This window comes from Silurus meridionalis, chromosome 17 (genome assembly GCF_014805685.1).
Source record: "Silurus meridionalis isolate SWU-2019-XX chromosome 17, ASM1480568v1, whole genome shotgun sequence".
Taxonomy (NCBI): domain Eukaryota; kingdom Metazoa; phylum Chordata; class Actinopteri; order Siluriformes; family Siluridae; genus Silurus; species Silurus meridionalis.
The window spans coordinates 3,825,027-3,840,600 of NC_060900.1; the positions used below are offsets into that span (position 1 = coordinate 3,825,027).

At 35.8% G+C, this 15,574-nt stretch overlaps 1 protein-coding gene across 2 annotated transcripts in view; it reads left to right on the forward strand.

The window, feature by feature from the left end:
* Window positions 1–8,277: 8,277 nt before the first annotated feature.
* Window positions 8,278–15,574, forward strand: part of prkg1l (protein kinase cGMP-dependent 1, like) — a 23,381-nt gene continuing 16,084 nt past the window's right edge. Inside the window, exons 1-5 of one of the 2 annotated variants that reach the window (XM_046871457.1) lie at window positions 8,278–8,420; window positions 8,758–8,943; window positions 10,301–10,418; window positions 10,680–10,843; window positions 13,116–13,229. In XM_046871457.1, the coding sequence (XP_046727413.1) occupies window positions 8,763–8,943; window positions 10,301–10,418; window positions 10,680–10,843; window positions 13,116–13,229 (577 nt within the window). In that variant the 5' untranslated portion in view covers window positions 8,278–8,420; window positions 8,758–8,762. Of the gene's footprint in view, window positions 8,421–8,440; window positions 8,530–8,757; window positions 8,944–10,300; window positions 10,419–10,679; window positions 10,844–13,115; window positions 13,230–15,574 lie in introns of those variants that run through there. The other variant, XM_046871458.1, reaches the window with a different exon arrangement.

Here is a 15,574-nt window from a genome sequence, read left to right on the forward strand (position 1 = left end):
AGAAGGATTTGAAGAAGCCTACCTCTACAGAAGTTCTGTGGTTGGTATTTCAAGATGTTTGGAACAACCTACCCACTGAGTTCTTTAAAAAACTGTTCTTTTAAAAAGTGTACAGAGAAAAATTGATGCTGTTCTGCAAGCAAAGGGGCGGTAACGCCAAATATTGATTTGATTTGGAATTTCATTCTCTTCATTTACTTTTCATTTTGTTCATTGATCAAAATAAACACTTTAAAAAAAGTCTTACTTTACAGCATTTTTTCATGAATGCCCAAAACGTTTGCACAGTACGGTATATATATGAGCCACGTCTTCTTTGGATTTATTTATTACTTATTAAAAAACGTAGGCTATTTTACATTTAACACACGATTGGGTTCTGTGAGAAAGTAAAACTATTTGACATTCAAGAATGCTATAAAACAACAAAAACAAGAAGGAGCTAAAAAGTAGAGGTAAACACTGTTTAGCATAGGAATATGCAGGACTTTAAAAATGTATCTTCACATTAGAAGATTGCTAACAAAAACAAGCTCTGGTTATTATTCAGTGCATGTTAATGTTTACTGGGGTATTAAAAGAAACCCAGGGGAAAACCAAGGAGGAGGAGCCTGGAGGATGGTGGTGACGACTGGATTTCATTCGCTCTACTTTCAAAAATAAAAGTGAAACAAGGTTTGATAATAACATGACAAATAAATGAAAGCTCAAAATCTCTCATTCCAATCTCTTTTAGATCGCTTTTCAGAGTGACACCACTGCTTAGCAATTCAATGAAAGGCCAGTACACATATGGCTATGTTAATTATGGAAAAAAAAAAAAAAGAGATTTGAAGTGATATTACAGTATGAGACCGCATCAAATGTTTGTTTATTTGAATTTATATACAAAACCAGATGCTCAAACATGGCCATTGGAGCCATAGTTGTCCTTGGATGATTTAATTTGACCTGTCATACTATAAATGAGAAAAGGGTAATAATGCCATTTGGAAAAACATCCTGAAAAATAAACACCAGCTTTATGTCTCTCTAAATAGTTTTATTAGGCACTGAACTCTGCTGTACAAAAAAATTGTTTCTTATTATTCTTATGTTTCACTGAGCTAGCATTTAGAAAATAAAACTTCATTTAGTGTTTAGCAGATTACCGAGTCATGTTTTCCATTAATGAATTCATTAAATTTTTAATTTGATGTCATTATAAATGAGAGCAACCATAGCAACTTTAATGTTAATATAATGTTTGGTATAATAAAACATTTACAATATTAATTTTTGGCCCACCATAGGAAACATTTTGGACTCCACTGATATACAGTGTTTCCTGAGACAAACTGACACCTAGTGGTGCTGGTTGTGTTATGCATTCTGAGATGATGTTTTTGTGAACAGTAATTATTTAAATAATCGTACCCACTAAAATGGTCCAAGGTAGAGTCATGGGTCTAGGCTTAGGCCATCACAGAAATAAGTCATAGGCATCAGAATTCATTGTTGAGTGTGGGGAGTGAAGACTAGCTCGACTATCTGTGGTCCCACAGAAGACCTTCTGTAGCAGAAAGTTCATGCTGGCTCTATTGTGAGTCTGTGTAGCTGCAAAATGGCCCGTATGCCCATGTTGACCCCATCCATTACCCATCATGGGCACATGAGCAAAAAAGCTGGTTATTGGAGCAGTGGAATAAAGTGACCTGGTCTGAGAACTCATGCTTTCATTTACATCACTCATGCTGGAAGCGTGGACGTTGCTTACCCAAGGTTGAGCGTCCATTGTTAAAAGCGTCATCAGAATTGTCACCCATTGGATGTTGTTTGTATGTTTTGTTTGTTGAAAACAAATCAGCCCATTTGGCACCAACAGCAATGCCAAGGTTAATATCCCAGAGGTCACACTTTTCCCTCATTCTTTTGTTAAATGTGAATATTTTTATTACCTTAAGCTTTTTGACCTGTTTGCATTGAAGTGTATGTACTGCATTGCTGCTGCATGATTGGCTGGTTTAAATAACTGCATACATGTGCACAGAGTATGTGTGTTTGCATCTCAATCAATAACCATATATCATTACTAGCATGCATAATCAATAAACAGCATGAGCACAGGTTCTTAAAATAAGTATGCATACTAAAAATGTTAGTACGCTCAAAAAGGTATGCGTGCTCAATATATACTGCTCAGGGATAACATTATGACTGCCTGCCTAATATTGTGTTGGTCCACCTTTTGCTGCCAAAACAGTTCTGCTGTTTCCATCGAGCATTAACAGCATGAACTTCTTCAGCAGTTTGAGCTACAGGAGCTGGTCTGTTGGATCGGACCACACGAACCAGCCTTCGCTCCCCACGCGCATCAACGAGTCTTGTCGCCGGTTCACCACTGTCCCTTCCTTGGAGCACTTTTGATAGATTCTGACCACTGCAGACCAGGAACAGCTTACAAGAGAGCGCCAGATGCTTGGAGATGCTCTGACCCAGACGTCTAGCCGGCACAATTTGTCAAACTGCTTCTAACACGTCAACTTTGAGGACAAAATGTTCACATGCTGCCTAATAAATATATCCACCCACTAACAGGTGCCATGATAAAGAGATCATCAGTGTTCTTCACTTCACAGCTCATAATGTTATGATGTCATAATGTTATCCCTGATCAGTGTAGTAGTATTGCATAGTTAAAGATTAGGATGCAAAACAAATAAACATATAAAAAAATGTGAATCTAGAATAAGTATATGTGCAAGAGTTCAGGCTTAGATGTGTGTGTGAAAGCTCATACAAAACGTTCAGACACTTTTAGTGTTCGTCCTTAACATGTGTTTAGATGCAGTTGTCACGCCGTGTGATTCGTGCTTTCAGGATGAAGGTTGAGTTGAAGGTTGAACTGCATCTGCTGCAATCTGCACAAGCGAATATATTTATGTGGATTTAATAGCTGTTTTTTTTATTTCACAGCGGCTGGCAGAGGAGAAGAAATCGATTTGGTCATAGATACACTTGTAAGGACATTTACAAGACAGAATTTAAAATAAAAAGCTGGACATCTTGAGACAAGGTCAGCCGAAGCAGTTCTTAAACTTTTTCATAAAGCATTGAATTACTTTCGAGTTTTCTTTCTTGTAGCATTTGCACAAATACACACAATCTGCTTTTATTTTAAATCCCCAGGAAAACTGTAACGCATGGAAAAATGCACACAAATGCTCATAAGGTTTTTGGGGTAATTTTATAAGGTTAATATTGATTCTAGAAATAATGTATTTGGGTGGTGCAGCTGTGGCTGCAGTGAAAGGAGACTTGTTGATTATTGACTTTTTTTGCTTCATTTTTTTAATGATATTCATTCCTTCTGTGTAAAGGTGCGCTAGTATGCAAACCAAAAGGGACATTTTTTTACACATTGCGTTTTTTAGACACAAAGGTCTTGCGTTTAGTCACTTTCTGTAATGCTCTGTGTTTTAAGTTTGCTGAATTTGCTGTTTATGTTACGAGTTGAAACGAGCTCATGCAAATAAGGATTGTGCTTCTGCTGATGTTGTTGTTATTGCTGTGTATAGAAGTGTGCATCAGTGACCAAACTCAAAATATTTGTATGCATGATAAAATTACTAGTATGCAAAACAAGTGTGCATACTCAAAACATTAATATCCAAGATAATTATGAATACTAAAAACGTTTCTAGAAGCAATATACGTATAAAAAAAGAAAGAATAGAAATATCAGGTAATTCAGGAAAATGTGATTGCTGAAGATAAAACACACTGGTTGATAAGAGAATGGGTACTTAAAATGCAAGTATGCAAATTTATAACACTACTATGCTAATAAGTATGAATGCTCCAAAATGTATATGTAATAATATGCATAATAGTATGCATGCACAAAATTATTATTATGCAAAAAAATAAGTATGCATACTTAAAATATGAGTATGCAAAATAAGCATGCATACCACGAAGGGGTAAGAATATTAAAAATGATGTTTGTTGAATAAGTACATTTACATTTGCCCCCATATCTAAATGTATTTGTTTGTTTGTTTGCAAAATAAGTATGTATGTGATGTACAAGTAATCATTAATACTAAAAAAGGAATAAGTATGTATGCAAGTGTTAATAAAATGAATTCATTGTATTGAAAATTAATTTACATCATTCTGAATCCACCGTGACCCTGATCAGGAAAGTGTGGTTGCTGAAAATAAAACATCAACTTGGACAGAATGGAGACTCAAAATACATACTCAAAATTATAGTATGCATACTTAACCTATTAGTATGCATTAGAAGTATGCATACTCGAAATAATAGTATGCATACTCGAAATAATAGTATGCATACTTAAAATAATAGCATTCAAAATAAGTATGCATACTCAAAATAATAGTATGGAAAATTATTTTTATGAATTATTAAATTATATTTTAGTATACAAATGTATTTTAGCATAAAGGTGTGCTAGTATGCAAGTAGGCCAAAATGCAATTTCCTTTGTTAAAATGTGTACTCCAGTACACATAGCATTTATTTTAGTGTGCAAGTAATCTAGTAGGCAAGGGTACAAGGGTACAAATATCTTACTGAAAGACTTTCGTCTTATGCAAATAAAGAAAGAACATATTAAAGAATTATTAGCCTGATTCATGCTAATGCCCCACTTCTCCTGCGAGCTGTATTCACTTGAGAATCCCTTGCTGCTGCTGAGGCTGGTCCCACATTGATACCTCACTCAAGATTGCTGTGGATGGTCTCACTGGTTCTACATTCTACATCTCATTCATTATTCAGTGAATAAAAAATCCATCATGACCCTCATCAGGATAGTGAGGTTGCTAAAGCTGAATAAAAACCATACACTGGCCAGAAATGGAGAATGGCTACTTAAAATGCATATTAAAAAGGTAGTATGCTTACTCAAACTATTATAATGCAAAATAAGTATGCATATTCAAAATAGCAGTGTGCATACTAAAAATGCTAGTATGCAAAAATAAGCATGCAGAGTCGAAATAATAGTATGCAAGATATGTATAAATATCAAATAAATCAAATGTTTGTTCATTGAAGTATGCATGCAAAAATCTTTTTGTGTGTGTTTGTTTGTGTGGGTGGTTGTGTGTGTGTGTGTGTGTGTGTGTGCGTGCGTGCGTGCGTGCGTGTGTGTGTGTGTGTGTGCGCTGGAGGTATTGATTCTTGTATGATAGAATGGATAGAATGCTATAACTCAATGACTCAAATATGCTCATTTTCAAGTTTTCAAGCAAGTATTGTTTTTTATGCAAATTGCATTTATTAAATGCAAAGGTGTTGTGTTTTGTCACTTTCTGTAATGTGTTTTTAGATTATTTGCTGTTTATGTTATGAGTTGAAAGAAATTGTGCTTCTGATGATGTCATTGTTATTGCTGTGTATAGAAGAAGATGCTTCTCAGACCACTTCTTAATAAATGCCCAATGAAAAGAAACTCAAATGCAAACTCAAAATGTTTGTATGCATGCTAAATTTACTAGTATGCAAAACAAGTGTGCATACTCAAAATAACAATATCCAAGATAATTATGAATACTAAAAAAATGTTCCTATAAGAAATATACATATAAAAAAAACACAAGTAAGTAAACAGTGTGGTTGATGAAGATAAAACACACTGTTCAATAAGAGAATGGGTACTTAAAATGCATACTCAAAATTCTAGTATGCAAAATTTAAACACTAGTATGCAAATAAGTATACATACTCAAAATAATAGTATGCATACTTAAAATAGTAGTATGCAAAATAAGTATGCATACTGAAATAATAGTATGCATACTTAAAAAGTAGTATGCAAAATAAGTATGCATACTGAAATAATAGTATGCATACTTAAAATATTAGTATGCAAAATAATTTACGCAAACCATGTAGGGCTAAGTAAGGATACTAAAAATTATGTTTGTAGAATAAGACAGGAGGTGGAACTGGAGGTAGCAGAGCTGAAGATGTTGAGGTTTTCATTGGGAGTGACGACAATGTACAGGATTAGAAATGAGTTTATTCGAGGGAGGGTGCATTAATTATTTTTATTTATTTCTTTTTTATTTACTTATTTATTTATTTAAGAATAAAACAGTATACAAGTAAGGCAAAATGTAAATGCATCCATAAAATAGAGACTAGTATGCATACTTAAAATAGTAGTATGCAAAATAAGTATGCATACTCAAAATATTAGCATGCATACTTAAAAAAGTAGTATGCAAAATAAGTATGCATACTCAAAATATTAGCATGCATACTTAAAAAAGTAGTATGCAAAATAAGTATTCAAAGTTTGTAGAATGTATGTAGAAGTATGCATTCAAGTGTTCAGGTGTTATTCGGTATTCTCATTCTCAATACCTGTAACAAAATGTATGTATGCATACACAAAGTATTAGTATGCAAAATACTAGTATATCAGGAATAAACCTGCTTTTGGATATAAACCAAATGCAAAATAACAGTGAACAGTGAAAGAGTAGAAAATAAAGTATATTTTATTGAAAATTGGTGTACAAGCGTACTTAGGGGAAAAATGTTTTTTGGCAAAAAAAAAACAAAAAAAACGTATATTTTATTTCAAATGAGGTCACAGCTAACAAAAGATAGTTTTAATGAAATTATAACTTCACTCGGGGGTGCAATGAGGGATAAATAAAACAATAAATACATGCAATGACACCCCCATATACACTGTATATACTGCATATCCCATTTTGTGCACCTCTGACTTTACTTTACAAAAGCACCAGGAGACTGAAGCATTTACTTTTATAAAAATGTATGCTTTAATCCAGTTACGATTACAATTGAATTTTAAATTAAATTTACTATATACATTTAAGGAAGAACTGCACAAATCCAGGTAAAGATAACTGCATAACTGCATAACTGCATATTTAAACAGCCACACATTAGCATCCATAAATACTTTTGGAGTGAACTACCAAACTAGCACAGGCTTCCCATTCTGTTAGAGTTCTCCTACATCACCAACTCTGAATCCATCGTGACCTTGATCAGGACAATGTAGCTGATAAAAAGAAATATGACCAAAACATTCTCTGGTCCATAAGAAATAGGATAAATGCATAATCAAAATTATAGTATCCATACTGAAAATATCAGTATGCAAAATAAGTATGCATTAATTAGTATGCAAAAAAATGATCAGCATCAAAATTAGGCATCAGTATGCAAAATATCAGTATGCAAAATTAGTATGCATACTCGATATATTATACATAACACTGACATTTTGCAAAATAAGTATGCATACTCAAAATATCAGTATGCAAAACAAGTATCTTTTTCTTCTTTTGGCTGCTCCCATTAGGGGTCGCCACAGCGGATCATCCGTCTCCATATCCCCTGTCCTCTACATCTGCCTCCTGCAGCCCAACCACCTGCATGTCTTCCCTCACCACATCTATAAATCTTCTCTTTGGCCTTCCTCTTTTCCTCCTTCTTGATGGCTCCATCCTCAGCATTCTCCTACCGATATACTCCATGTCCCTCCTCTGCACATGTCCAAACCATCTCAGTCTCACCTCCCTCACCTTGTCTCCAAAACATCATACATGCACTGTCCCTCTATTAAACTCATTTCTAATCTTATCCATCCTCATCCTTCACAACAAAAACCTTAACATCTTCAGCTCTACTACCTCCTGCTCCACCTCCAAGTATGCATACTCAAATTATTAGTATGCAAAATATCACACTTTAAATGTACCTAAATGTATGCATCATGCAGGAGTAATTAATAATGAGTTAATTAATAATGAATGATTATGAACACTTTTTTATTATTACTAGATCATACCTGAGATATAGTAAGTAAGCATAGTATAGAAGAAAACTTGAGAAGAAAGTAGCGAAATAAAAATAAAAAGACTACAGAATAAAGTATAGATTTAACGCACTGCTGATTGAACTGTGTGTGATTATTCTCTTTTCTCTTGTAGAACAAAAGTGATTGCATCTCACACTTCATTTACTTCCTATATATCTGTGCCTGTGAGCTTAATACAAAGATTTCATCTCTCCATCATTCTTTCATTCCATTCCTTCTTTAATTCATTCTCAATACCATTCTTTACTCTCTTTTTTTCTACTCTCTCTCTCTCTCTCTCTCTCTCTCTCTCTCTCTCTCTCTCTCTCTCTCACTCCTCCACCTCCTCCTGTTCCTCTGTCTCTCGCCCTCTCTCCTCTCGTCTCATTCTTTCGTTCCTCTCAGGCAGCAGCATGCGTATCTCACACTCGTTTTATTAGCCGCCGGAACAGAAGATGCTCTCGTAAAAGAGCTTTTATTTCCTGTGCAGCTTTTTTTTCTCTCTTCATTGTTGCTCTAGAGGGAGGAATAATACAGTTTTTGCAACACGTAAATTCAAAGCAGGTATGGCTTTCTTTTTTTTTCTTTGCAGCTTCATATTTATAAGGTACACAAACCTGATGTTTAGGGAAGCACTGTGAGTGATGGAGTGGATGCATCTTCTGCATATGAGGTACATTTTGTTCCTGATTCTTTTAAAAATTAAGCTTCATTCTTCATTGCGGCATCTTCAATTTGCCACTTTCAGCTAATTACTGAGACGACCTGCCCTCTATTTTTCTGTCCCAGTTACACTTTTGGAGACACTGAAAGAGATAGAGAGAAGGAGAGAGAGAGAGTTTCTATATCTATATCTATACACATATGTATAAGACATATATACACTTTTTTTTGTCATAAGGCAACATGGGTACTCTCCGAGATCTTCAGTTTGCACTCCAGCTGAAGATCGAAGAGCTGCGCCAGAGAGACGCTCTGATCGACGAACTCGAGCTGGAGCTTGACGCCAAAGACGATCTCATCCGGCGTCTGCAGGGCGAGCTCGACCGGCTGAGGGACACTCTCACCTCTCCCGGATCCTCCACAGGTAACCCAGCTTCGTTCTGATATCGTGTTTAGAGACGTGTGATGATCCAGCGCCAATTGCTGTGAAGAAATGATTGCCTAGGATGAATAGGAGATAGAGCTGTATGCAGCCATGGTGCTCACTGGTGAACCAGGAGTGTAGAAGTGCAGGGGAAGACTTGATAGCTAATATTTCGGGCACGTAGGACACCTTCCTGTTTATTTATTTTATTTTATTTTTTTTTTCTTTCCACCTTTTTGAAGGGAAAGGTCATTGAGAGAAGTGTTGTTTTCATTTCGTTTTCTGTGACATCGATGTCGCATCTATTAACCTACAGGTCCCAAATCCAAAGTAATAACATTGCATGAAGATAATTAATGTGTAATATAGTATTGTATAGTTATAATAATAATAATAATAATAAGAAGAAGAAGAAGAAGAACTAGAAGAAGAAGAAGAAGAAGAAGAAGAAGACGCAAGATAAACACCCTTTTAATCAATACTTACAATAACATTATACATATGCTGTTTCTCCATCATTGAACATTGGACATGGAGGATTCGGTGTTGATATAATGATCTCAGCTGCTGAGCTAATTTATGAGTTTCTCAGGACCTCCTGGTTCCACATCTCCAACTGACTGTACGTCTAAGACTGTAGAAAAGACATTACTCATGATCACATATTCCGGTGCTTATGATTTTTCTCACTCGCTGGTGTTTATAATGTTTTTAAATGTTAATGTAATGTTAGATTCACACTCTTGGTGTGAGGATACGCTTCCATTTTGAGTCTGGTTCCTCTTAAGGATTCTTCCTCATACGATCTGAGGGAGTTTTTCCTTTCAACAGTCGCCTCAGGGGAGCTCATCAGGGAAATTTCACATTCTCATATATTTAGATTTTTGTTCTATAATTCTTACATTGTGTAAAGCTGCTTTAAGACCATGTAAGAAGTGCAATAGAAATAAACTTGAATTGAATTGAAAACTTAATAATGATATACCAATGATAAAACCATCAAAACAGACATCATGATGGGTTTTTATGAGTCTCTGATGCAGGATATTTTTCTTCCAATTTACTATCCAGTAAATATAATCAAATAATCCATTTATTGAGGATCGTTTGTACAATTTTTGTCATTTTCCTGCTCAGAATTTTCAGTGCAAAAACCTAAAATATATCCCTTTTTCGGATTCCGTGCTAGTGCACGAAAGCTTCTTCTGCTCAGCAACCCCTCCAGACCCACAGCTGCTCAGGTTTATGCTTGGATAGAAATCGAAACCCACTTCTAAATCCCTTTAGGGGGAAAAAAAAAAGCATCTGTTAAAAAAAGTAACCCAGAAAGTGTTGCTTTTTTTTTTTCATACCTCAGGGCAACACCGTGCTTCATCTTTAAGGGTGAAGAGAAGATCTGTGATTACAGAGCCTACAAACCTGGACCTGAAACTGATCCTGCAGAATCCTCCTATGAGCCACAGCAAGAACCTGGAGTAAGTCTTTCGTCTGATTTACTTTTTCACACAATCTTGCCTTTGTTTCTTTTCCATCACATTTCTTTTAAAAATGAAAGCTCTGACCCCAACCGACTCCAGAAGGTGCAGTCTTTGTGTGCTCAAAGAACGAAAAATGGCTCTGTCAAAGAGCTTGGCAATGTTTTGGAAAATTTGATCCAAACCCAGTGGCATTTACGGCGAAATGACACAACAATACTAATGCACATTGAATGTCTTGGTTGTTTTTTGATCTCCTAGGTCTCAGCAATTGATCGAGGCAGCGTTAAGGGACACCGAGTGGCTGAAGTATGTCGGGACGGAGTTATCAGACCTGGTGGATTGTGCATACCCAACAGTGGTCGCCCAGGGAGTCCGACTCGTTCAAGAAGGCGATGAGGCGTCGCAATCGTTCATACTGGAAGGTAAAGATCGGATCGGCAAAACTTAACAACCATGCAAATTGGTCTAATATTATATTATGACTGGGGTAGTGGGAGGGTCTAACTGCTCATGGTTTCTAGGAGTTTGGGAGGTTCATCGTCTCACATGATGTCAAAACATTAATACTGGAGACTCCTAATAGGGTAGTGTCCACCCTTTACTTTCTGGACAATTTTTACTATAGAAATTATAACTGGTCAAACATGAATAATCTGCATTTATATGTAATATTTTGCATACACCAATCAGATATAACATGGTCACTGACCAGGCATAACTTTATGACCACCTGCTTAATATGGTGTTGGTATACAGTATATATATCAGGGTGTTAAACACCATCATAACGCTGTGAAGATGGATGTATGGACAGCTGCCTGCTTATTACCTTTATAGCCTGAGGAAAAAATAAAATCCAAAAATGATTTATTTCTATTCCACTACCAGTGCTAATATCCTCTATAGTATGTGGGTACTTTCATAATTTCATATTTTATTCATGAGCAGAGGTTCTCTTATTTCCAGATTACCATCTCTTTTTTTTGTATCACTTCTCATTCTTATAAATACATTGCTATAAAAAGAAGGATATATTTTTCCTGATTCTAGTAAAGTATGCATCTCTATAGCTAAAGAAAACTATTTAGCATTCTCCTGGTGTGTGTGTGTATTTATATGCAGATGTTTTTCTCTATATTTTATTACTAAGCCCCATTCCGCTCCTCGGATATATATACCGGAATGCTGTTACAGCTCAAGGTCTGCTCTAAATGATTTATTACCAGTGCAGCTTTCTCAGCCAAACTGATGTGACCATGATCTTTAATAGATCACCAATATATTACTTCCCCAACCTTCTTGTTCTTATTTTTCAGGGCTCAGATTCAGAAAGGATGCCAGTTGTGGTTATATTGCTTTTTTGACCCCTTATTTGATTTTTTTTAAGTTACTGTCTGATTGAGAGAATCAGAATTGCATTGCTAATGTTATGTAGAGTCATCATATCAGACCATCTCATGGCAGAGTAAGAAGAACACTATAACACTAGCAGGATTCTAGGGGTCCAAGCACTTTTTTTTGGTCAATCTTTTTCCATGCCAAGAACATTGTTTAAATTTTTTAAAAATTAATACTTCTTTTTGTTGTAGAAATATAGACAGGAGCAAAAACAGAAACATCAGCAGTAACACCCATTACAAAATTATATTTTGGCTAGCTTAAAGAGTCAGCGATGTATTGGCCTACGCCTGACCTAATGATTTACAGTGTTACTAGGTTTAAGGAAATAAAAGAGCATTTTTTTCCTTTTATTAAATTGAAATTTTTATGATTTTTTTAAAAATTTGTTTTATTATTATTGTTGTTGTTATTTGTTTATTTTCTTTATTATTATTATTATTTTTTTTTTAGCAAAGAAGGAAAAGAGAAATTGTTTTAAACTAAATAATAAATTATAATTGTATTTAATTAATGTATTAAAATTGCAAATTAATTTACATTTTATTATATTTGGCAACAATTATAATAAAATGAAAAGATTTTATTTTATTTGCGTTGCCCTGATTTTTGAATACAATGCAAATTGTTTTTTTTTTTTTTTTTTTGTTCTTGAAATAAAAATATAAAGTATCTAAAGTACAAAAGTAAAGATGCAACTACATATTTATTAATCCAGGACTACCATTAATACTATGCCACTTGAGTAATAATAATAATAATAAAAAATTCCTCAGGTATTTTAACTCTTGTATTATTTGTTGTTTTATTACATGCACAAAATATATTATAATCTGTTGCACTGGAAGCTTCCATGTTTCTGACAACGGAGAGACAGGAAGAAGATAAAAGAGGGAAGCGAGAGGGAGATAATGTCAGCGTGTGATATTGTAAAGCAAGACGTGAAGATAAAGAGCTGGAGTGTGTCAGGGAGAGAACGTCAGAACGACGCTTATTAACACCGGCGATACGCTGGCATGATGCGGAGATGACGGCGTGTCGGGCTGAAATTTGTGACATCTCAGATAATCTGTCACTCAGCCGTAGTTGCCCCTGGCAACGCCACCAACCTGTGACAGGGGCCACGTCTCTATGGGGTGACCATCTGGGCGTGTTTTAATAATGGAGACCAAATGGCCCTGGAAATGTTTTGTGAGGACATTTGGCCAGTCCTTATAAGAAAGACTCTTGGAGATGGTGTAGATTATGGAGGGTCCTTACAAAGATAGCAAGTCAAATATGTGTCTTTTCTTTCAGAGGGAAAACTCGAGGTATCCAGGGCTGGACAGAAGCTGCACAATATTGAACCTGGAACATTGTTTGGAGAGCTGGCCCTGCTTTACAACTACACCTGCACTTCTACTGTTACAGGTGCACACACACACACACACACACACACACACACACACACACATACAAACTGTCGCTGGAAGAATCAAATCTAATATTAAGTGAACGAATGCAGTAACAGAGCAGCTGGTTCAGTCAGTTCTCTCTCACACTCTCACCATCTCTCTCTCTCTCTCTCTCTCTCTCTCTCTCTCTTTCGAACACAAGCATATTTGAGATGCGCTGCATGCACTAGCACGGGCAGCCCAAAAGCACACAATGAGCAGCAGATAATTCCCATCAGCACTGATCTGCTTTTGGCATGGCGAGATCAACAGAATTTCAAATCAAAGCTCCCCAAACATGTGCGCTCGCGAAACGCCGACTATTAAACACACGCTCGATCTGCTTACCGTAGTGTTCTCGAGTACGCATTCGTTCTCCGGATTGTGGAAGATGGCGCTTGGGTGTGGGGTGATTAGCGGGTGCTAATCGAATGAAAAACCAGAGATGGTATTCATGCATAATAAAGGAGGAAACAAGGGAAAACAAGGACAGATGCAAATGATCAGGCTCGAGCTTTTCATAGAAAATAAAGATCTGCTTTGCAGTGGATGAGTCAGGGTTTGTAGCACCTACTTTTACAATGAGACGTTTCTGAATCTCCCATTTATTTAGTTGTAAACAGTAAGGAGTAAACAGTTACAGATTGAGCTGCAGGTCTGAGGAACCCTTACCATCACATTTGGAAGCATAAGAATGCTATGGGATTTCTTTGTATGCTGTAGAATTACAGTTTCTCTTGTTCCAGCATGACCTCATCATTCAACATTTGGTCCTACTAAGGCTGAATGATCGTAAATCCTCACATGAAGACCCAAACATGCGTGTGATGGTCAGGTGTCTTCAGCTCAACTTGCTCCTGTTGACTCCTTACTGATTAGTTTCAGAGACGTCCCAACATCGCAGTAGTTGCCACAGACTCTAAATCGTCCACTGAAAAGACCTTTTTTCAATGATCTTTATAAGAAAAGCTCAAGCCTGATCATTTTCATTCTTCAAAATCCAGTGGGAACCTCCCCAGAAGAGTGACAGTTATTATAACAGCAAAGCTGGACTGCTATGTTCAACAAGTACATTAATATTTATGACACTGGGGGACGCTCTTTTAAAGAGTGACTTACAACCGAGCAGGTCAGGGATAAGGGCTTTGATTAAGAGCACTTTTATTATTTCTTTCTAGTGTTTGCATGTTCTTTCTTTCTTTCTTTCTTTCTTTCTTTCTTTCTTTCTTTCTTTCTTTCTTTCTTTCTTTCTTTCTTTCTTTCTTTCTTTCTTTCTTTCTTTCTAGTCTTGCATGTTCTTTCTTTCTTTCTTTCTTTCTTTGTTTCTTTGTTTGTTTCTTTCTTTCTTTCTTTGTTTCTTTCTTTCTTTCTAGTCTTGCATGTTCTTTCTTTCTTTGTTTCTTTGTTTCTTTGTTTCTTTGTTTCTTTTTCTTTCATGTCTTTGCATGTTCTTTCTTTCTTTCTTTCTTTCTTTCTTCTTTCTTTCTTTCTTCTTTCTTTCTTTCTTTCTTTCTTTCTTTCTTTCTTTCTTTCTAGTCTTGCATGTTCTTTCTTTCTTTCTTTCTTTCTTTCTTTCTTTCTTTCTTTCTTTCTTTCTTTCTTTCTTTCTTTCTTCTTTCTTTCTTTCTAGTCTTGAATGTTCTTTCTTTCTTTCTTTCTTTCTTTCTTTCTTTCTTGAAAATAATTGCATTCTGTTTGTATTAACATTTTACCCAGTTTTTCAAATTTGGAATTGGTTTTGTACTTTAATCACAAGCAGAGAAGCCGCATCTTCATTATAAACTGACCTATAAGACCTGCTTCTTCAGTGAGTCACAGAGGCTGTATAAGTATTAGTGCCTAGCGAGAGAATGTCGGTCAATAGAATACAGTAAAACACTTCAGGTGATAAAATGCCTCCCGTTTAATCTCATACACACTGGTTGCATCCATAAAACCGAGACTGTGGCATCGACTCCTTTCTATATGCTCCTGTACAGTAATTTTCAGTTCTGTTTGAAGTTCCGTCTGCTGAATAATTTAGTGTTTTTTCTGCTTTATTACACCTCATTATCAACCCTACATAACAAAATGATGTCAGTTACATCATCATTACAACTATTTATATGGATCAGGAACATTAGCTCTTTTGTTTCACTGGAAGGCAAAAACCATGGCTATTCAGGGCATTCTGTACTGCGAAACAAAGTCATTTTTGTCTTATGTTGTATCATTAGTTTCAACATTCTTGTCCTTGTCTGACCTCATCGAAACGTAAAGAGGAAATTCTGCCAAAAAGATGTATGGATGGCTCACTCGATTCAACCCTCAGGTGGATACGTC